The sequence below is a fragment of the Chinchilla lanigera genome, unplaced genomic scaffold (assembly GCF_000276665.1).
Source record: "Chinchilla lanigera isolate Chin_1 unplaced genomic scaffold, ChiLan1.0 scaffold00062, whole genome shotgun sequence".
Classification (NCBI taxonomy): Eukaryota; Metazoa; Chordata; class Mammalia; order Rodentia; family Chinchillidae; genus Chinchilla; species Chinchilla lanigera.
The window spans coordinates 5611676-5635252 of record NW_004955463.1 but is presented as its reverse complement, the minus strand read 5'-3'; the positions used below and the strand labels follow the sequence as shown (position 1 = coordinate 5635252).

Genomic DNA, 23577 nt, shown 5'->3' with positions numbered 1-23577 from the left:
TGTACATCTGGAGATAATAACAGTACCTACACATCACAGAGCTTTTAGAGGATAAAACAAGTATTTTTAAAATGCTCAGATTATTGTAAGCATATTTCAGTATGAGGAATAATCAATTCTGCTGGTTCCCAGGGACCAAATATAAAGTGAAAACTTAATAAAATTTTCTTAAAAAGACACCAATCATACAGTGCTTACTCATTCAAAAAATTAGGTCAAATTAATAAAATTTTTACTGAACTTACATGGGAGAATTCTATTTGTGATCTCGTAATTTAAATATAACTCTTGAAATCTTTATGATCAAACTCCAGCATAAAATTTCATGATAATAAAATACCTCCCAATTAAATTTTGCTCCTAATATATTTTTAACAGTATAAAACTCCAAGTTTTAAAAAGGTATGTTACATCTGTGATAACTTAAGGTTATTCTATATATATTGTAGGTTTTTATATCTAAGACCAATTATACCCTTTTTGCAATACACAGTTAAGCCAGGCCACAATAAATTTGTGAAATCAGTATTATCTGTTTACTCAAATCACAATTTATTACAAAATAAGGTAGACACTGGAATAAATATAAGAATCACTATAACAACATATGTATAACAGCATTTTTTCTTGAAAATGTAAGAGAGAAAAAGCTAAAAGTACTGTTCCAGGAGTCAGTCAAACATGAGTTTTAGAATACTCTGTACTCAGTAACTGTCTGACCTTGAGCATGTTATTTCACCACTGTCAATCTCCATTTCTTCTTTTATAAAACCTAACTCAGCAAACTGGAATGTGACAACCTATATATAGATAGAAACAGATATATAGATACATGTCATTTGCTTGGTTTGACCTGTGTAATAGGAAATACTTTGTCATCCAAGTCAAGATCTTTTCACACAAAACAGGATCATAAATACAGTGCTAAAAAATGTACTGGACTGAAATAAGGGTGAGCTGGTAATAGCCCTAGAAACAATAAATTAATCCATGCCCCACCAATTGTTGTTTTATACTTTTTATTTAGAGGGAAGTTACCTTCTCTAATATTTGACTAGATTCAGCAAAATGAAAGGTCCTAAGGACTAAGATAAGCATCTTTATAATCTTACAACCTTAGTCCATAATGGGATCACGTAAGTGTAAAGGGTACAAGTTATGGTTGACAACAAACACAGATACGATTAAGAGCCTTGCCAGGAGTCAGACCGTACCAGCTAGAATCCCAGCTGAACTTTTCAGCTGTAAAGGGACAAGGACCACATGTGAAAGATACTTCCCAACCTACCTCAGAGGTTTTTCTACCCACTTTTTTCCTACCCACCTTTCTGAATCTCCCTAAACTGTTTCACTCCACCTCCTCTCCCTCAAGGCCCCAAGGACTTACTAGCATTGCAGACAATTTCTATGTGTCTGAAACATTGAGACCAATTAAAGCCAGTTTTAATATTGTAAGATACCAGGTTAAAAGGTATACATTTAAAAATATTCCCCAAGGAAAACAAGATTAAACTTTTATCTTAATATTTTGCTTTGAATTTGTTTCTTAAGAACTCACGTCACCTCTATTATTTTCCTATGCCTCTGAGAACTGATTCAACAGATTCAAACTCCAGCATTCTGTAGTACTTTCAACCTGAAGGAAACGCAATATAAACTTAAGGATTTTCCAGTTTCCAGGAAATTGTTAAATTATTTAGTTAAAAACAAACAATTTAATGAAACAGTTTAAAAATAGTTTTTTCTTTTAGCTTTGAAAATTATCAATTTTCTTAATGATCGTATTCAATCCTATGCTATTTCGGAGCCCACCTCAGTTCCCCTTCCCAACTTGGAGGAGGCAAAAGCTGCCTTTTTCTTCTAATAATGAAATTCCATCTCTGCTCTTTGTCCTTCTTTCAATCCTAGTGCACTATAATTTTCAGAAATAAGCAACTATGATGCTCTCTGGCAGCTTGAAAAAGAACTATTTATCCATAACTGACTTGTTTTAAAATATATTAACCAGTTAGATGTGGTGGTGCACACCTGTAATCCCAGCACTCAGGAGGCTGAAGCAGGAGAATTACCATCAGTTTGAGGCCAGGCTTTGCTACACAGTGAGTTTAAAGCTGAACTACAATGGCAAGACTTTGTCTCAAAAATCCAAAAAAAAACCATAAAATGCAACAAAAAATATTAACCATTGTTCATACTTCTTCAATTTTATTAAGTTTTCACTTTATATTTGGTCCCAGGGAACCAGCAGAATTGATTATTCCTCATACTGAAATATTTGTTAAGAAAATGTTACACTCAATGCCTCTATTAAGTTCAAAGGCCTCAGGGGAAAGGGGGGGTTATTCATGTCTTACCAAATTATAACTAAAATTTATAAAATTATAAACGACATGAAACAAAGGACATGTGCTAATCCGCACCAGTGGTGAAAGAGAGGAGCACCAGCAACTGCAGTCAGTAAGCTTTTCCTCGTCAACTCCACACCAGAATTTAATGAGGATCTACATAAGGTCGTGTTGCCACATAAAGGGAAAGGAAACCAAAGGAAACAAGCATTTTCTGAATCTCTACTTGCTTCAAATATTATTTAGCTTCACACAGCAACCTTGTTCACTACATATGATGCACATTTTACAAACAAGAAATTAAGGCTGAAAACTGTTAAATGAGTCATGTAAAAGTACAGTTGTTAGGCGGTAAGATAGATTAGGAGGCTCACTAGAACATTCCTGCTCTTATTCCCTCAATCTTCATTCTCAGGCATAATTTTTCAACAGACAAATGGAAAACAAAACTGCCCAAATGGAAAACAAAATTTATGCTTTCTATCTCTAATCACGACTCCCTGTGCCACAGCAAGTTTAGAAATTTTCAGGTTTGACCTAAAATAAACATATATTTAAATACACAGATCAATTTTTATTTTTTAGTAAGTCTATGTTTACATTCTTAATCCTGGATTGTGTTTACAGATCAATATTCTAGTACACACCCAATGTGAAAAGATTAGCAGATTTAAATAGGCCAAGAACTAAAAGCCAGTAACTACAATTATTTTACTTGATAGCTTCCTAGTTTAGGAAGGACTCCCTGATTCTGTATCCAAACTGTACCTGCATCTAAAGTCTTGCTAACTGCAGAACTATACAGGCAAGGAAACAGTTCTAACACACATGAGTTTCTGCTAACATGAGAACCATGAAAAGAAGAACTGCCTGGTGACATGACACATTTGCATCAAATACTATTTTCATACAACACCAACCTTAAGCTACACATTTTCAGACTGTCTACCACTGTACTAGTGAGGCTTCTATTTATTTATTTGTTTGTGATTCTGGGAACTGAAACCAGGGAGCCCTATGCTACCAGCTCTCCTCCCCTTATGAGACAAGGTCTCGATAAACTGCCTGTACTACTTGTGATCCGCCTGCTTCAGCTTCCTCAGTAATGAGATTATAGGCATGTGCCACATACCTGCCACAGACTGTTTTAGACTATTAGAGTAATGTGAAATTCTACTTGCACATTAAGTGAAACCGTAATGTCACTTTTAAAAATGCACAAGGTTTGTTAGTCTTTGTTTCCCTAGGCATTAATACTAGTGCTTTTTCAGGGATTTTATAAAACATAATGAACAAATTTAAAGACATTATGTGTAACAACAACAACAACACATATATATATCGTGTGTTATGTATATATTTACCACCATTATCCAGCATACCACAGTACTATCAGGTAAATTTATCAAGTAAAGGCAAAAACACTTTAACCTTTTTGACAGAAGTGTAAATACAAGTAGACAAGTCATCAAGGTATTGATGCTCAGTGTATTGGGGTTGGGGTAGGGGATTGTATTATTTCAGAAAAGACAACTGCTATCATTCCTCCTGGCTCTTGTTTTTAAGAATACAAGTAGGGAATTTTGCCAATGTTATGAAAATGTTAAATTGAGACTTGTTTAAAACTTTCAAATTTAGTTTTTACATGGGAAACATGTTAAGAATACAGAAGGGAGGAATTCTTGCAAGAAAATGGAAAAAAGACAATGAAACAAAAAGGAAAGAATCAAGCTCTCAAGTCTCTTCTGAATTTTCAACTAATTTTTGCAAGGCATAAGGAACGTTAACTCAACTTTCAGATAATATGACAGACTGTATCACAAGCTGGAGAGGAACTCTCCAGTGATAGACTTCTTTGACCTTATTAAGAAGCTACGGTTTTCCAAGAGTTCATCCTAAAGTAATTAAGGTTTATGCAAATATTTAATAAAAATTATATTCTCTAGGGTACTATTTATAACGTAGTGACTGATTAAAAACTTGGTCATTTCTATATAATTTTTGAAGTTCTTTAAGATGAGTTATAGCATTTACTGATAAAATATGTTTATAGTATAAAGTAAAGAAAATGAGAGAATAAAAATGGAATGCATAGAATGATCCCACATTTATGAAAAATGGGTTGTGAACACAGGTTCATAGGTCTTAACAGCACTCAACTTTCTGCAATAACAGAAATTCCATATCAGTACTCCAGTATGATAACTAAAAGCCAGATACGGTTAGGAAATATTTGAAATGTAGCTAGTATAGCCAACTTGAGTTTTTAAAATTGAGTTTTTAAAATGTTTTAATAAATTTCAATTTAATTGAACAAAGTTCACTGAAACAAAAAGTAAGGTGTGACAGTTGTTATCAATGTATCTTCTAATTCCTCCTTTCTTCACCAGTGAAATGGGAAGCAATCTGCACTGACAGTCTCCTACAGAGTGAAATTACTTGGTGAAGTCCTTTGTGATACACTGGGGGAAACCCTTTACTAATATCTATCCACAGCAAATTTCAGAACACTGACCACCATCACCTGTTCCTTCTACTTCCCTGACTCAACTCCTCTCCTAAGAGGGGAAATTCTATCGTTTAACCTGTAAGTAACAACAACAAGATTTAACTTCCCATTCTTTGTAGAAAAGCCATTACAACCAAAAGTCAAGGCATGATTAGAATCAACACTGGGTTACTCATTTTAATGAAACATAAGTAGTTACTTGACAAATGGAAGCTAATTTAAACATTGTTAGTTCACTGTGGTAGGCAACGAATAATAAAAGTCACTCTTTCAGTGTTACTGCCTATTACTAGTATCTAATGATATACTCTGGAAACACGTATGGAGTGACAAAGTAATTCACAAGAAGGCTTGGTTCAGTATGTCTTATCTGCATTAGTTCACATTATGGATAGGAAGCTGAGTAACCGTCTACTTAATTAGGTGCTAGCCAGGCATGGCGGTGCACACTTGTAATCCCAGCATTTGAGAGGCTGAGACGGGAGGATCACAGTGAGTTTGAGGCCAGCCTAAACTACAAAGTGAGTTCAGTGCCAGACTGGACTGCATAGTGAGATCTCGTTTCGAAAAAACAAATGTGCTATTTTGAGTTTAACTTAAAAGAATGTGAATTTCCAGTATCTCATATACTCGTGTGTTCCTGTGTAAATATCAAATGCATTTTATATCTACTTTTAGATGCCAATGTGAACTGTAGGTTTATACTATATCAAAACTATAAAGATCAGCCTTTGATACTTGTATTTCTTGTTTCTTAATACTAGGCAAATGTGGAATGCTGTAAGAATTTCACCAAAGCCAGTATCATGAAGAAAGAGCTCAGGGAGTATCTTTGTGTCTTCTGATCCTGGAAAAGTAGCTAATGTTCTCCATGCTAGCAGAACATTACAGCACAAAGCAAAAATATCTAAGTATTAGAGATTAGTGACTGTTTCAGGCAATAAGCTATTAAAAAATAACCTATTACTCTTAATTTTAGAAAAATATATCCAAATAGGAGGGACAATGTTATCTCAGAATTAACTAGGCATATTTAAGGTAATTATTTTTTAATTATACAAAGTCCACCTGACTTTTACAGTTAAGCCTTACACAGGAACACATAATATACTCAATTTTTCATATGGAATGGCTGATTCTTTTATTTTAAAAATATAATCTAAGCAAGCTGTTGTAAGACACATCAAGCAAAGACCTTCAAACCAAAAACCGCTTTCCTGTATTTCTCCAATGTAATTAAAACTGTAATCTTATTTCACTATAAACTAAGAAAAATTGCCAAATAGAAATCTGAGCTTATTATTCAATGGTGGTGAAACATCAGATACTTTCCCCATTTTAACTGATAAATTTAGACTTCAACACAACACAAAAATATGTTAAGCATCTTCAGTTATCAGGGAAATGCAGCTTCCCTTACAGTCCAACGTATACTTAGCATCCCATCAGCAATCCTACTCCTAGGGATCCAAGGAAAATGAAACAATATATCCACACTAAGACACATGTACCAATGTTCCTAGCAGCTTTCTTCATAACAGCCATGGATTGGAAAAAACTCAAAGAGCCACTGACTATGCCACATCTATACAATGCAACACTACATGACAAGAAGAAAGGAACTACCAATGTGCATACTGACTGCAAACTGAAAAACTTAGCTAAAAAAAGAAGCTGACTCGAAGTGTTAAATTATATTACTACCAACCCTAAAGAAATAAAATGGAATATTAAGGAACGAAAAGGACACTGAATAGTCATATGTAAAGCAATAAAGTTGGACTCTTTCCATCACATCATATAGCAATATTAACACCTAAATGTAAGAGCTAACACATATATAAGAAAACACAGGGTTAAATTGCCATGACCTAAGATTTGGCTATGTAGTCTTAGATATGAGAGCAAAGTACAAACAAAGAAAAAGCAGATTATAAAAAAAAAATTAGCAACCACAATTATATCTGCAACCTTAATTCTTATTTGCCATATAAAATAATATACTCCTGGGATACAGGAATTAAGACGTGGACATTACAGGCCGTTATAGTAGTCCCCTGATATTCATAAGTGATTGGTTTCAGGACCTCCTAGAGGACATAAAATTCTGTAGATGCTAAAGTCCTTTAAATGAACACATCATACTCCCCAGATCCTTTAAATCATCTCTAGAGTACTTACAATACCCAATCAAATGTAAATACAGTATAGTTAAGGAAATGATGGCAAAAAAAAACCTACCCGTTGAATAAAGCAACCCTTCCCCAATCCCTTGCAATAATTTCTATTGCATGACTGACAGAATCTATAGATGTGGCACCCTCTATATGGATAGTTAACTATATGTGGGATATCACCTGCTATAATTACAAAAAGTCTTTTAACAGCACAACTACAACATATATAGCATTCTATCACCATTATCTCTATAAAACTCTAGCAAGATAAAAATAAATACAAGAGTCCTAGTACTTTATATGAGAAACAAAGCAAATAAGGCCCAGAGAGAAATCTCCACCATTTCTGTCACAAATTAAAGTGCTTTTTAATGGGAGATCTGCAAGTATTCGCTAGGTCCCTTGACTGCCTGTTTCACTGCTCTTTGTAGCAGACCGCAATGACTCTCAATTACTCTCATTCAAAGAGCAGTTTTCTCTGTTGCTGATAACTCCACATTTCATCAGGTCATAATTAACAAGTTAGTCACTTGGGTTTTTTGCCACCTAATTTCATTCATACATACACACATAAAATATATATAAATTATATACAGACCACATACTGTAATACTGTCCTTTTTTCTGAACCAGTATTTAATTAAGGTTGATCTATTACATTTGATTAAATGAACCTGAGTTTTATAATGCCACTTTTTCTATGGCAAAGAAAGGGGAGGAAGAGGTAAAATATAATTTTATAACCAAGTATTCCTAAATTGTAAACATGAGGGAAAAAACCTGGCAGAAATCCTTTTACATACTACAAAATTAATTAAAGTTCTCAACTGGGATAGGAAAAATGAAAATTACAGCTATTTCAATTAGATAACTAACTTAATTTTAATTATGTTATTAAATGATACTATCTTTACATACCTTGCCTAATCTCTCCTAATAAGCCAACTTCAAGAAAAATATCAGATTTTATTTTCTTTTACATTTTCAGTAAATATAAAAGTGTCTGAGTCAAAATCATGTAACACACAGGAAAATTATTTCTAATCTTGGTATTTTCAAAATAAGAGGAGCTGCAAACTATTGAGCATATGCTATACACAAATATTATATGATATAATATCAGATATTGCACTAAATTGCTTTACTTAGATTATGTCACTTGATCCTCTTAACTGTATGGAATATAGTTATTATCCACATTTTAATACTAAAAAATGGTTGTAAAAATACAACCACTATAACCACATAATGTCAGTGAACCTAGAAAACAAAACTATGTTTTAAATCCTCCTTACTAGATTTTTAGGTAGCAACTTGAATTTGGGGCTCCCAAGTAAGATCCCCTGAGTCTCTGAACATAAGACAGAAGAAACTAAGAACTGTTTGATAGAGAAAAAGAAAGCCAGTTGCAGGAGCTTTGCTTCCTAATATAATGTCACTTACTCTGTGTAGAATTTTTTACTCCCAACAGCTGAAGAACTGCTCTTTATGAAGAGAATTACAGTTTAATCCTGTTCTTCAAGCAGTCTTTGGAAGATACTTCAATGTCTTCAAGACTTCAATGAAGTAAATGAAAAGTCCTTTGCCTAATTTTTTTCATGTAGGCATTATGAACAATGTCAGCATCCATCTTCCTCAGTGTGTTTCATCAATGCAATATGGAATTCTTTAAGCCTTTTCACTATCAAGATGAGTTTTCTTACTTATTATTAACTCTTCCATCAGTTCTTCTTTTCCTTCTGGAACTCCTATCTCATACTAAATTTTAAAATAATGTTGACTTTCCTGGATTTATTTTGTTTTATTCATGATATCCATATGTTAAGATTTTTTCCCTGTATTTGGGGCTATTTCTCACATGTGATCTTCGAGGCTTCTAGTGATTGTGTCAACTTGAGTAAGAGAAGCTCAACTACAGTGACTCAGCAATTCCACACCCTAGGGTATGAGAGATCCACCCTAGGCTGGCTTGTGCATGGATGGTATAAAGGGAAATGAAGAACAGATCTATTTCCATTTCTTCAGAAGAGCTCCAGGCTTTGCCTTCACCTTGGATGTCATCTCCTGGCTTCCATGGCAAATTCTTCAACCTTGTGATGTAGTGTTCAGCCTTTCATCATAGACCTATCGGCCTCTTGATACAGACTCACACTGGACACTGCAGTGGGTTCCAGACCTTTGACTGGATCCTTCATTCTCCAGTGTGCAAAAACGCTCTGCACACCTCCTCATTCAACTCTGTGGGTGACCATCGTAAGCCAATCTTATAAATTCTTTTACATTTGTATATCTTGTGTGATATCTATTTCTCTAGTAAATGCTGACTGACACATCATCTATTTAATTTTTTACAAAAATTATACAAATACAAAATAGGATTTTCAGGGGGTCCAGGAAGTCTCTTCCACATTATACTTTAATTATCCTGGGAATTTTTAACTCAAATGTTCATCTGATCCCTTCAGTAATTTTGGATATATATGCTGATTATTCTTGAGATATTTCCCTCTAGCTGACTAAAACGGTTTGCTATTTTTTATTTAGCTTATCAAGCTTGGAGTTTAAATGTTGGGATATCCCAATGAGAATCCCACATGTGTTAGAAGACCATTTACCCCTATTATCTTTAGAATTATTTGCTGTGGTATTCAGTAAACTGTCCTTTCTCTGAAGTACCCAGAAGAAGCTTCCAAAACAAACATATTCTGTTCCTTTCACTCTGGAGAAATGCAGCAAAAAAGAAGAGCAAGCAGTGTGATACCCATGGAAACAGCAAAAGGCAGTGGGAATTATAAAAATCAATGTCTATCTTCAACTGAACTGACAGGAAGGTAGAGGACTAACCTTAGAAAACAATAAAAATCTATAGGTAAGTAGCAGGAAGCATAACTGTCTTTTAGTAGGAACAATATGGCCAGGTCACTGCCAACACTACAGCAAAAACCTGCTGCTATGAATAATTTCTTTATATCTCTGTGACTTTGTACACAAAATTTTACATTATAGAAAGGAATGTGTGACTGACCAGAGGCCATCCTTGACTGCTAAGGGGTGGAAAAGAAGGCAGATATGACTCCACTAGTTCCTGTCATAATTGTCCATAGCTATATTTTCATCCATAAAATTAGAAAAGGAATTGTATACAAGTTAGCCAAAAAGAAAAAAAGGGACAAATATCTGTTATTATGACCGGGTGCCTTTGACCAGCTGACTCCATAAAAGGCACACTTATAATTTGCTTTTACAATAGGTTTACTAGCACTAATAACCGCAAAACATGGTATGACATATGTTCATAAAAGAAAATATAATTTTTCAAAATTTTCTGAAGACTACATTCTGGGGATAGAGAAAAGAGAAAAAAAGTTTTAAAAACATGGCATATTAATTTCTAAAGTAAATTATGTTATTGTTATGTACAATATTGAAATATCAAACATTAATGAACTCTAAGCATGATTAATCTTAAAATAATCAGGCCAGCATTTTGACACTGAGGCAAAAACTTTTTAAAAATCAATTTTCTACACTAATCTCTCAAAACTGTTAGACTCAAGCAACAAGGAAAAAAAGAGAAGGCTTCTAATTCTTTTTTCCAATCATCTAACAGTAGAAATCTGCCTCATACAAACACTTCACAGTTCCTTAACTATACTCAAATTCAGGAAATATGACATATAAGCTCTGAGAGGTTTCAAAGGACCTGAGCATAAACCTAGAAAGAGATTCTTGAAAGGCTAACTAAATACACAGAAGTGTCTATAACCGATCTTGATTCCCTTAGGTATGTTATATACTTTATTTACTAGCAGGTGTATCTCCATTATATTTTGATTATACTTTCAAAGGTCCCCTTGTCCTTCCCTCAACTTTTATAAGGCGTACGACTTAAACAAAAGGAAAGCAGTCTGTGCCCAAGATTACTGGGCACTGTGGGAGCTGAGCCTGCAGAGATCCATTCTTTCAAAAGCCATGAGTTCCAGGCCAACCTGGGCTACACAGTGAGATCATTTTTTGAAATCAAAAAACAAAAAACTGTACAAAAACAACAACAACAACAACAAAATCCAAGCCCCCACATCTAATCCTTCCAGCAGAATCTAGATAAAAGGAGTATTTTCATTACATACATTTGAGGAGACGGGATTTAAGAAGAGGAAGATGAGGATGACAAGGAGGGCAATACTATTTTCAATAAGATACTCAAAGCACTGACAGAATAACAAGATTCAGAGAGCTACATATAGACAAATAGAATCCTGAAGGCTAACAAGGATACTATTTTCAGAAAATGAAAACAATACAGTATTTTTTAACAACTGAGAAAAAATCAATTGATATGATAAGGTGACACAGTAGTAGTAAAGACAAGGAAGTTCAAAGTCTAGATTAGGTAAGAATTATGGAATTCAATCACAGTTACCACATACAAAAGCAAGCCACTTAAGAGGTTTTGTGGTGAGAGTAAGTTCAAGCTTTTCAAGGTAGTCTTATGAACTTGGTCCAGGATGTGGCTGTGTTAGTGATACTAAAAAGGAAATGACAGAATTAATGAAAAATGGAGTATGGCAGAAAACTGAAAGGACAGACTATACCAAAGGTTATGTCAATGGATAGTGAAGTGACAAAAGATGAGACACAACGTGGTAAAGAAGTTACATGCCAAGCATTGCAGTAATTAAAAACAACACAAAACAAAACAAAAAACATAGTGGCTATGAGGAGGGAATCATCTCAGTCACTATTAAAATAAAGTCTTACTAATGGTACAATTTTCTAAATGACCTATATTTCAGTTTTAGCATAAAGAAAACCAATTATATTGAAATGGATGTCATCTGGGAAGACAGCAATTATGCAAGTTAATCTGTCAGTGGTTGGACAAAAATCCATCAGCCTGAGTATCAAGAAACAGGTAATGGACTCAGAAGAAACTGCCTGTTCTCTAGAGGCTTGCTTGTTTTGGATTTCAAAATAAAAAGTTTAACAGAATAAAGCAAAGAGCTAAATACATGTATCTGTGAAAGAAATGCTGACTGAATAGAAATTCACATATCTGAGATACTTTAAGTGGTTGAAAAGTTCAATTTGGTTAGAAATTGTTTTCTCTAAGGCACATCCTGAAAATATTAAGTTGTGAACTATTAGATTCAAAACACTTACTCCAGTATTCATACACTGGCTGGTATTCAATTTAACAACATAAAGAAAAGGCCTCTGCCTTAGTAGTAGGAGACTTTCTCTGAATCAACTTATGGTATCCAAATATGTCATCCAATTTAGTAAAAATTTACACCTTATAATAGCTCTCCTTGAAGCAAGGATGGATTTTTGGAGTCTTTTAATAAAGAGACTATAAATTAAATTTGACCACAGTAATCCATCAAAATTTAGTTCTATACTAGTGGGTATCTGGCTTGCATTTGGAGAGTTACTGCTGTGAATCTTGTTCTTAATCAACTTTAGATTACCATCTCTGTACTTCCCCTGAAGAAGCAATAAACCTTTACCTATTCTGAGGGAGCACAAACTACCCCACAATAAATAATAATAATAATAATAATAATAATAATAATGATAATAAACCGTTGCCTTCTTTAGATATCATCAAATACTACTTACCAATACAGACGTCAATTTTCCCTTTAATCGCAGCTTCATGCAGTGGTGTATAGTTCCAGTTATCCCTAGCATTCGGATCAGCTCCTTGGCACAGTAACAAACTCACAACCTCAGCATGGCCAAAAGAGCAGGCGTTATGGAGCGGAATGAGGCCTCCGTCGTCACGAGCATGCACATTAGCACCCATCTGCAGTAAATGCTCTACCACATCCTTCCTTCCAAAGCCTAAAAGAATTGGAAAAGATATTTTATACATTAAATCAATTTTGTAAGAAGGACCTACAGGATAACTTTAAATAACAAAAACACGCTGCACTCTACAATAAAAAGGATTAAAAAAAGTTAGTTGTGTCCAAACTGATCCTTCATTTCACAAAACTACATAGAATTAAAAAAAAGCTCTTCCCTTAGTCACTGGGCAGGTGATTCAAAAAACATTTCTCAATTATCTGTTATATGGTTGGGCAACTGTGCTAGAAATACACAATGGAAAAAGCAATACTCTTGTGCAAGGTGCTCACTTTCCCCGCAAGCTTCACAAGACAAAATTATATGCACAAACTTCATCTTTATATTTTAAGAATAAAGGTCATTTAAATACTGCTGACAATTGAAGCTAAGACAAATTACAATATTCAACATTACACCAGAAAGGCTAGAGAGAGAGACGCCAAGTTAACAGAAATAAGTGGTAACAGTTTAGTTACAGGGGATTCTGTAAAGGGAGAACTAAAGAAGATACAAGGATTTCTATTACTGGGGCTAGTGGTCAAATTATGTGAAATGGGTTGTTAAGTGAAACTTCAAGATCAGATTTATTAAGGCTGAGAAAACCATAGGGCAGACAAGTGCAAAATAGGCATTTGAGAATACTCAATCAGAACACGGGAAGTATCACAGTTTTTATATAGAAAAAAGGAGGCAAGGGTAAGAGTCAGGTAGAATCTGAAGCAGTGTAAAGTATAGGTAAACACTTACGTAAGAAATATCAAGAAGGATATCAAGGAAGTCAAGAAGCAACAACATTATGCAAAGTCCAGCATGATGAAGATTTAGTAAGATCAACAGAGAAAAATATGGCCATTGGTAATTTTAAAGTAAATTTACCAAAACAATAAAATTATGAGCTATATTGCTAATATGTACAGAAACTGTATGTATTAGCATTTTATTTTTAGTACCTTTATTAATGATTTTCCCCACTTTATGTTTCATACATCTTATTAGCTAAGTATCACCACCTCCATATTATTACTTACTGAGTAAGACTGTTAGAAATGGCATCTTAAATAAAAATAAAAGGTAGTGAGAAAGTTGTATCTTTCTCAATTTTATGCATATATTAAATAAATGAGAACAATTTGGAAAATACCAAGGAAGATAGAAACTTATTTCATGATATGTTCTCCATGCTACCCAGAGAAATAGGAAAGTAAGCACTAAGAAAGTCTCCAACATAAAAGATACATTTCCACATACATGTATCACAAAACCAGAATTAGGCTTCTACAAAAAAAAAAAAAAATCCTTCAAGTTAAGCTGAATGCTTTAGGTTAAAACAAAAGTCAATTTTGCATTAGTCAGTGGAACAAATGCACAAAGTACATGCTAAAGTAACTGTCATAACCCTGCCAGGGTTTGATTTGTTCTTAATACCTACAGAACTTTACAAATATTAGGTTCTGTTTGGTTCTCTTTGGTTATCTTTATTCCTTTGACCTCAAACCTAATCTTCCACTGAGCTGCAGGCACTGTCTTTACCCAGAAAAACTAAGTGATTCTCTTTACCTATATGGATTTGAGTAAAGCCTGAGTACAAACTTATTTTTTCCTAACTAGTGTACTAACAATGCTTCAGAACTACTTTCCTTTCTTCATTAATAATAAAAGTTTAAGTAAAATACTTTTAAACATCAATTAGAATTTTAACATATTCATAATAGTTAGGAATCAAACTAGGAAAATTGTGTTTGCTTTTTACTAAAACTTTTAGATTGAAAATATAAATGCATAGTATTAGGGAGAAGGTAGTTGTCTTAAGTATTAGGGAAAAATATTAGTGCTTGGTATTAGGGAGAAGGTGTTTTGTCTCTCGTTTAGACAAAATATCCGACACTCTAAGTCAAAAGGGGAAAAGGTTTATTTAGCTCACAGTTTGTAGAGATTGCAGTCCATAATCGATTGGCTCTAGGGCAGGGTGGCACATAGCAGAAGACAGCAAAAGCAACTTTTTTGGGAGAGAGCGAGATAAGCCTCTTGGTCACTTTTATTGTATCCAGTCTACCCAGATTAGGGTGGTGCCAGTTCAACCAATGGACTCATCCAGCAATCACCCACTCGCAATTTCAGCACCCTGAATCCCAGTATTGCACTATGAATCAATCATACATTCTAGATTCAGCCACCTCCGAAAAAACCCTATGACTGCACTGAGGTTTTAGGAGGACACCCAGACACAAACCATAACAGTAGTTGAAGTAGAAGTACGCTTAAACACTGATAATATGAATGTAAACTGGTATCACCTTAGGAAAAAATAATATAGCAGTAGCAGTTCTCATGAATCAGCTTAAACAAACACACTCTCTAACTTATCAATGTCATTTTTCAAAATTTATCATAAAGAATTCTTCATAGATGATCAAAGATATCACAATAAGATTATCATAGCATTACTTATGGAATACCATGGAGACAATTTAAGTGTCAACAACTGAGACTTTTTTTTTCAGAATATGTCTGTTTTTCATATAATACCATTTTGTATTTAAAGGGATGTTGTAGAACATTGTGAATGTACTTGACACTACTGAATTATACACTTGCAAGTTATCAAGATTATAGGGACTGGGGATTTAGCTCAGTGGCACAGTGCCTGCCTGGCAAGCGCAAGGTTGTGAGTTCGATTCCTGGTACCAAAAAAAAAAAAAAAAAAAAAGATTATAAATTGTTGGATGTATCTTTCATAATAAAAAACACAAATATAAACCATGTATGAACAAAAAAGGATGTTATATAAAATTTAATATGGAAAAGTGCTTAGATTAAGCAGTCTTTGAGATTAAAAACATATAAAACAAAGTACAGGACCAAATATACATTTAAGATTAAATGAATACAGTGGGAAGTAGTGGGATTATGCAATTTTCTGTTTTATCTGTTTTCTGTTTTATTCATTATCATATCTTAATTGTCACATATCTTAATTGTCATATAAAATATCAATTTAAAATCTTTATGACTGGGAAAGGAAAGACTTTATGTGAGTAGGCCTGCTCCCTCTCTAATCTTACTCAGTTTTAGGCTTTAACCATGTGTTCTTTGAATATGATAAACTTGATCCAGCCCAAGGGATTTTGCATTTGCTATGCATCCGTCTGAAGCCCTCAGCCCCACAACTTTGCAAGTCCGCCTCCTTTTGTCATGCAATTCTCACCCCAAGAAGAATCTCAGGGACACTTTCACTGATCACCAATTTAGAGCCATTTGCATGCGCACACACCCTCCCATCACCATTTTTATATTATCCTAATTTAATTTCCTCTGCACTCTCAATCACTATATGGAAGTGCCTTATCCACTTATTTTACTGACCTATTGTACATTTTCCGTTCAAGATGTTTCATGAAAAAAGGTACCCTGACTGTCCAACAGCTGTCTGTATCTTCATCATGTACAAAGTACCTTACACAGTATGGGCTTCATAAAATATTTGTACATAACATCTGTACATAACATTTACTTGTTTCACAGTAATTAAACCAACATAATAAATGAGCAGCTTTTAATTTTATATGCATTTTAATTAATAAAAAGAAAATTATAGGTTTTTCTATGTAAATATAAAAAAACGTATTTCAAGAAAGCACCAATTATTCACGAAGAAAATCATCTGTAATGTCACCCACTATACACAGCCCCTTCGAATATTCTGATGACTAAACTTCCACATTTCTTTCTTTAGAGATGTGTGTTTCAAAGTATTGTATGTTGTTTTTTACGCATTTTCACCGTTCAAATATTACAAATTTTTAGGTAAAATTTCTAAATTTATCATTTCTTATGGCTCCTGAGCATTCTAGCATCTGTGTATACCATTTAGGTGACTAGTTTTACCAGTATAAAAAGACTTTCGCCATTATCAAAAATTTATTTATACATACATCTTTGTGTTTCCAAATATGCATGTAAAATAAATCGCTTAAAGCAGAAGTATTACATCAAAGGATGAACTTTAAAACTGCATTTGTCAAACTGTCCTCTAATTCATTCTATCAATTTTTATTTCAAACCAAAATGCTTAACAACATGTATTTCCCCATCCTATTACATTACTATTATTTACAATAAGTTTTACAAAGAGGCAAAGAACTGCACTATAGTTTAATTTAATATTTTGGTTCAGATATAGTAATCTATTGCATAATTTTTCAATTAACAACAAACCCCATTTATGTCCCACAAAGTATGTATATCACCTAGTGAGGTTGCAGTCATCTTTGTTTATATAAACATACTCTATTTTCCACAACAGAATTGTATAACAACATATATTTCAGAACCTGTTCCCTTCATTGAGTGTTGTATGACTGTACTTATTTTATTACTTTTGAAAATTAAATATATAAATACAATTGAAATCTTAATCATAGTGCCTCTTTTCTTCCACCAGAGAAACAATTATGTGCTACATGTGTTATATCATGCATGTTTTTATACTTTATACTATGCATTTTAGACATATATTTATATACTGTTATCTTTGTATGTATATATTTTGTATTATATATCATATTCCATGCTAATAGAATATACTATATTGTTATTATTATTGTCAATATCATATGGTTCAAAAATACTAGCTAGAGGTTGATAACTGTGGCAAGTAAACCCTCTTCTTCTTGGCCAAGAGAACTCAATTTTATATGGGAATTAGGAATAAAGTCATATGTTAAAAGAATGAAATCTCTTCCCGATCCATAGAGTGAACTCTGATTACTCTGAGACTGTCTGGAGAGTTCATTCCTCTCTGCTAGTGACTGGCAACTAGACAAAAAGAAAACTCAAGACACTTTTACTCCCAGAAGATAAAGGTTGAAGAAATCCCTTTCCTTCTCTCTTCCTCCCTTCCAAATTTAAAAAATTCAATATTATGAAAATATTGGCCCAGAACTCTACTTTGACCTTTAGGTACTCTCCAAGTGAGACTGATGCTCAACTCCCCTCCCCAGCTCCACCAGGTGGTGTAGCTGGGGCAACATGGTTCCTGTACTTTGGCCAGGAGTTCTGTTTCCGGTGCTGGGGACTTCCATGTATGCTGAGGGAGCAGGCTCGGGCGCAACCTGATCCCACTGCCCACTCAGAGCTAAAAGATACCTTCTTAAAAAACACACTGTTAAATTAAAGGAATTTCATAAGAAGGTGGCTATTGTATGTCCTGGTATCAAAGAAACCTGTTTTAGAAAGTTGGAAGAGAAACTGACTCAGAACAAACTCATCTTGGGTGACGAGCTGAGAACCTTGCTTTGTTTGTGTCTGTTCTGGATGACATGGAAGCTAGCTAAGAATGTAATTTACAAGAACCATGCAGAGATCAAAAATGCCACTTTTGGAGAATATAACTTTGGACCAACTTTCACAAAGCTGTATTATGAGTGAGATCTTCAGGAATCTGCAGTAGAGCTCACCAAAGACCAACATCTTGGGGCTGGGGATTTAGCTCAGCGGCAAAGCGCCTGCCTGGCAAGCGCAAGGTCGTGAGTTCGGTTCCCGGTACCGGAGAAAAACCAAAAAAAAAGACCAACATCTCTGAAGTTTCTCCTCAAACTCCATAATATTCAATATTTTAGTGGCTAAGCCATTTATCAAGGGAAAATGTGAATGTGAATTGGAAGTGCTGACAAAGATGAAAAACCAGGATATGAAGTTCACCAAAGACATCTATGTCCTAGCTATTGGAATGTGCTACAAACTTGAATAACTTGGAATCTTTGAAATCTATACTACATTAAGAAAAGAAATCCTAATCCAAGGAGAAGTTCTCTCCAGGAGAGCATCCTGTTTTACTGTGGCATTACATCGAATCAGAATCAAGGGGCAAAAGCTTTGTCCATTTTTTCTCAACTCATGAATCCAGAAAGCATAACATGCACTAATTTAAATATCACAACCCACATTTAGTCAAATATATTGGAAATTCTGACAGAGATACTGTATAAGGAAAATCTAAATTTATAACATAGCCTGACTGCAAATATTTAACAATCTTCCTTATTCAAATGTTAAAGGATTACAATTAAGGCCATTCAAAATGTTTCAATATCAAATATAAGCTCACTGGTATTTATTCCCCAGGTCTGAGTTTAAAAACAGAAAAGTATTGCATTTATATTCAGCCTAAAATTAAAGCAAGCTTCCAAAACACAATGTCAGCCAATATTAAATCTTATATCTCACAACTGTGGTTCCAAAATTTAAACGGAGAAAAATCTAAGGCCCTTACAGTATTTTAAACTGATATTTTTATCTACAATAACAAAGTCACAATTTAAAGAGATTTTCTCCCTAACTGGGCTATCAGCAAAGCTACAACCACTGTATGTAGTGTGACTGAAACACACAGGTGAATGTTTACATTTTTAAAAATTTATTACAGTAAAAAAACACATTGCCATTCATCTCCCTCAAAATACTCCTCCTCGCTTTGAACACACTTATCTCATTATTCTTGCCACTTTCTGAAGCAGTTCTGGAAGTTCTCTTTCGTGTCTTTATGACGTGTGATCCAAAATACAGTAAATATTCCTGCTTAGTGCCATCCAACAGAAAAACAGTGTGTTACTCACTTTCCTCACTGCTGGGACACAACACCCAACAACTGCAACTTAAAGAAAAGGTTTACTTTGGTTCACAGTTTGCAGGTTTCATTTCACTCCATAGTTGGATGGTTCCAAGGCAAGGTGGCATGGCAGAGGAAAAGCTGCTCATGTTATGGGAACTGGCAAGGAGAGCGTGTCAAGGAAGGAGTTGGAAGAGAGATACCCTCCAGGTCATGCCCACAGTGACCTGCCTCTTTCAACTCGGCCCAACCTACCGACAGCAAGCCAGCTCTAATATCCTTATAATTTAATAACTTTCCAAAGGTCCTGTCTACGATCTCATGAGGCTTTAGATGGGTATCTAGATATAAACCATAACTAGTAGGCTCATAAAAAATTATGGTGTCTTCATTCACCTTATTCACCAGATCTGGCACTGTTTCACTTCTGGCTCATTCCCAAAGTCAAAATGACCATGAAGGGTAAACATCTTGAACTGATTCAGAACTTGAGACAGTCATGACACTGCCACTAAAAACAGGAAAGAAGCCTTCCAGAGCTACTTTCGAAAGTGGCAAGAATGATGGGATGTGTTCAAAGTGACAGGGAGGGAGGTATTTTGAGGGGAGCTAATGGTAATACGTCTCTTACTGCAATAAGTTTTAAAGAAAATTTAAACACAGTATTTCAATCACACCACACACATCATTTGAAATGCGAATCCATTAATAAACACTTAAACACTCCATGATAAAATTTCTATTACGTTTTCTACTTTAACAAAATTTTTTAAAAATTACCCTATTACCCCAAAAGATATTCAAAGTAATAGTACAGTAAGTTCAAGATTGTCTACAAAATAACTCATACACACTCATATATTCATATATATTTATATATTTATATATATACTCCTCACATAGCTGGGAAAGATAAAAAGGTACTTGGTGATATGTGACTTGTTCATTATTACCTTTGAAAATATTAGGTAAAACTAGAAAGCAAAATATCAGAATAGCCTACTTACTTTATATATCTTAGTTTCCCTATCATAAGCATTATCAATCCACTTTTATATAAAATAAAAAAATAGAAACACTGGCAATAAAATTACTTTCACTGAAACAAATTTGAACATGAGAGACATTGATACAATTGCTGCACAATTTTTAAATAACTTTTCTGTCCTACATAACAGATTCATTATTCACTAGTAGTGGTTCTAGATAATAGTGAGCATCTCTAGAGGCTCATTACACTAATCTATAATTTTCCTAAATTAAAAACTGGAGTCACCTCTGTATCTTAGCTAATGTTTAGGAGGCAGCCTCAAAATTACAGAGGGGTATATAGTGCAAACAGCCCATCTCAACTTTATTAATTCAACTTGATTTCTTGTACAAGTCTACCTCCTAAAATCTTTAGTTTTCTTTTTTATACATATGTGCTTTACAAAAAAAGTACATACTATAGTGTCATTCTTTAACCTGAGAAATTAGAAAATGACTTTCGACATATACCTTTAAAATGACTGGATTAAATTTATGCAGCCCAATATACACAAAGTCATAGATACCAGGTAACAGATTTTTGCTTGCTTTGTAATAAATATCCAATAACAAAAGAATAAATTTTCCAATTAATATTCAAAATCACTACTGCTTCCTTTCCTAATTTCAATTCTAACTGTATGAGGTTTTAATTATTAGATCAAATATATTAGTTTCTGATCATTTGACAAGTCACTGTTAAACAAAAGGAAATATAGCTCCCTGCTGTTTTTAAAAATAAGTTTAGAAAATAACTACAAAATAACTTCTATTAAGTCAATGAAGTTGCACAGATTTTTCATTTGTCAACAGCAGTCTAATTAATTACTCCAATTTTTAGAACTTGAACTTAGAGAAAACATTTATGCTTAGATAAAAGAAAAGAAATATTTCATAAAATACAGAAAAAACTGTGTTCCTTCCTTGACCCCAATGGAGAAATCACCAGAAGCAACAAAGATAGGAGACAATCCCAGACTGCAGTTTAAAAACAACACTTTAAGAAAAGAAAGAACAGTTTAAGAGCAAGTAATAACATATATCTTAAACAAGAGATAAACCATAGGAAAGCTTTCACTTCTCAACATTATCATATTGTCCCCTATGCTAATATAGAATATAAATCAGGATCTCTAGTTTAGCTCTAGCCACAAGTAGAGAAGCAACGTCAAAGTAAAATCATGGAAAGTGGCTGCGGAGCAAGGTACAGATGGACTCCCAGTTGGACAATTATAGTGAGGGAGACAGCACTTAGAAAAGAAAGGTTAGAAGGGCTGGGAAATCCTAAGCAGCCAGGTTACAGCTGGGCAGAAATCACTATCAGATTCTCTTTGCCCTGAAGCATGTCTCTATGCTCCAAGCCACCTGGAGAAATAAAACCTACAATACAGGTTTTGGCACTGCTAAACCTAACCCCTCAAAGAACTCTCCCTAAAGATAATCAGAGGGACAGAATGAGGAAGGAGAAGAAATAAAAAAGGATGGAAAGAAAGGAATATCATAGAAATAATGACAGGCTTTGCCACAATTAAAGAAAGATGTAAAATATCAAGGGAATAAGAGCTCATGGGCTGTAGAACAGAAAAGAACTGACACATTACAGTGTAATCTGACAATATCAAAAACTAAGAAATTTCTAAGTTCTTCAGAAAGAAAACAGATCAGCTACAAAAATGCAAAGAACAAAAAAAACCCACACAAATCAGTTCACAAGTAATGTCAATCATCTCAACTTTGAGAAAAAGCATGTTAATGTTTACCTTCCTATCTAGTTAACTTTATTTACATGTAAGAGTGAATTAAAATATCAGGTATGTAGAATCTCAAAGCTGAACATAAAAAAAGACTAGTTGAGAATATTGCAAGAAGACTTCAGCACGACAAAAAAAGAATTGTGTGTGCATAGCTATGTATCATGAATTAACTCATTAAAAACTATTACTGTCTCAAGAAAAACTGACCAATAAATCCCTTGACAAATTATTACATTGTATGGGTTTCAAAGAATAAACAGTAGAGCAAACTAAACCAAGTTTGGGATAGGAAAGCTTCCCTAATGAAGTGATATTTGGAGCTAAGATCTAAAACAGCAGTCTGCCAGATAAAAAGATAGGAACAAATGTTCCAAGGAGGCCAAATAATATATTCAAAGGTCAAGAGGTAAGAAACACACTGTATATTCAAGTACCAAAAAGAAGTTCAGAACAGTTTAAACAGAAATAAAGAGGATGATCCGGCAACAACATGGAATCAAACAAGTTTTCTTTTTTTGCCATAAAATCACGAAGAGAAGCAGGATTATCTTTCAAAGCCACTAAGACCAGAACTAAAATTCTTTTTTTGTAACTCAGTGGGAAGAGTATTTCCCCACCAGTTTCAGAACATAAATTTCTAAGTGATCTTGGATATACTACAGAAAACTGCAAAATGTAGATAGATAATTGTATATGTCAATTTTAGAAGCCAGAAAAAAGGCTACAAATCTTAAAATTCTGCTGACAATTTTCAGCCTACTTTCTTTTATTTCAACGTAGAACATATTGCAGAGGTAGTTACTCTTGATACAAGAATAAGGGAGGGAAAAGTTAAACATAATACAACGAATGAATCCTAATAACTAAGTCAAAAGAAAAACAAAATATTCCCTAATATAATAAAAGAAACCCAAACTTCATGTTTACTCTAACGGCTATATTATTCAATAAACGGTTTAAGGAAACTGCTATCTGTTTTAAAAACAATTTTTAAATCCTCACCTTTCAGTATATGTAATTTCTATGTGATTTTGGATATACCACAGAAAACTGCAAAATGTAGATAGATAACTGCATATGTAAACTGTTAAAATAAAACCATAAAACAATTTAGGTGGACATTCATTTGCCTGATCTCAGGAAAGAAAAAAACAACAGAAAAAAAAAAAAAAAAAGAAGAAGAAAATATTTAAAGGCAATAGATTCAGAAGAGGGGCTGGGGATTTAGCTCAGTGGCAAAAGCGCCTGCCTGGCAAGCGCAAGGTCGTGAGTTCAGTTCCCGGTACCGGAGAAAAACCAAAAA

General features: G+C 34.0%; 1 protein-coding gene and 1 pseudogene across 1 annotated transcript in view; one reads left to right on the top strand and one right to left on the bottom strand.

Moving 5' to 3' along the window:
- Tnks (tankyrase, TRF1-interacting ankyrin-related ADP-ribose polymerase) overlaps window positions 1-23577 on the bottom strand; it is a 180948-nt gene that overhangs the window by 134889 nt on the left and 22482 nt on the right. The window contains exon 2 of the mRNA XM_005398362.2: window positions 12654-12878. Within this exon, the coding sequence (XP_005398419.1) occupies window positions 12654-12878 (225 nt within the window). The remainder of the gene's footprint in view (window positions 1-12653; window positions 12879-23577) is intronic.
- Window positions 18000-18890, top strand: LOC102030053 (annotated as a pseudogene).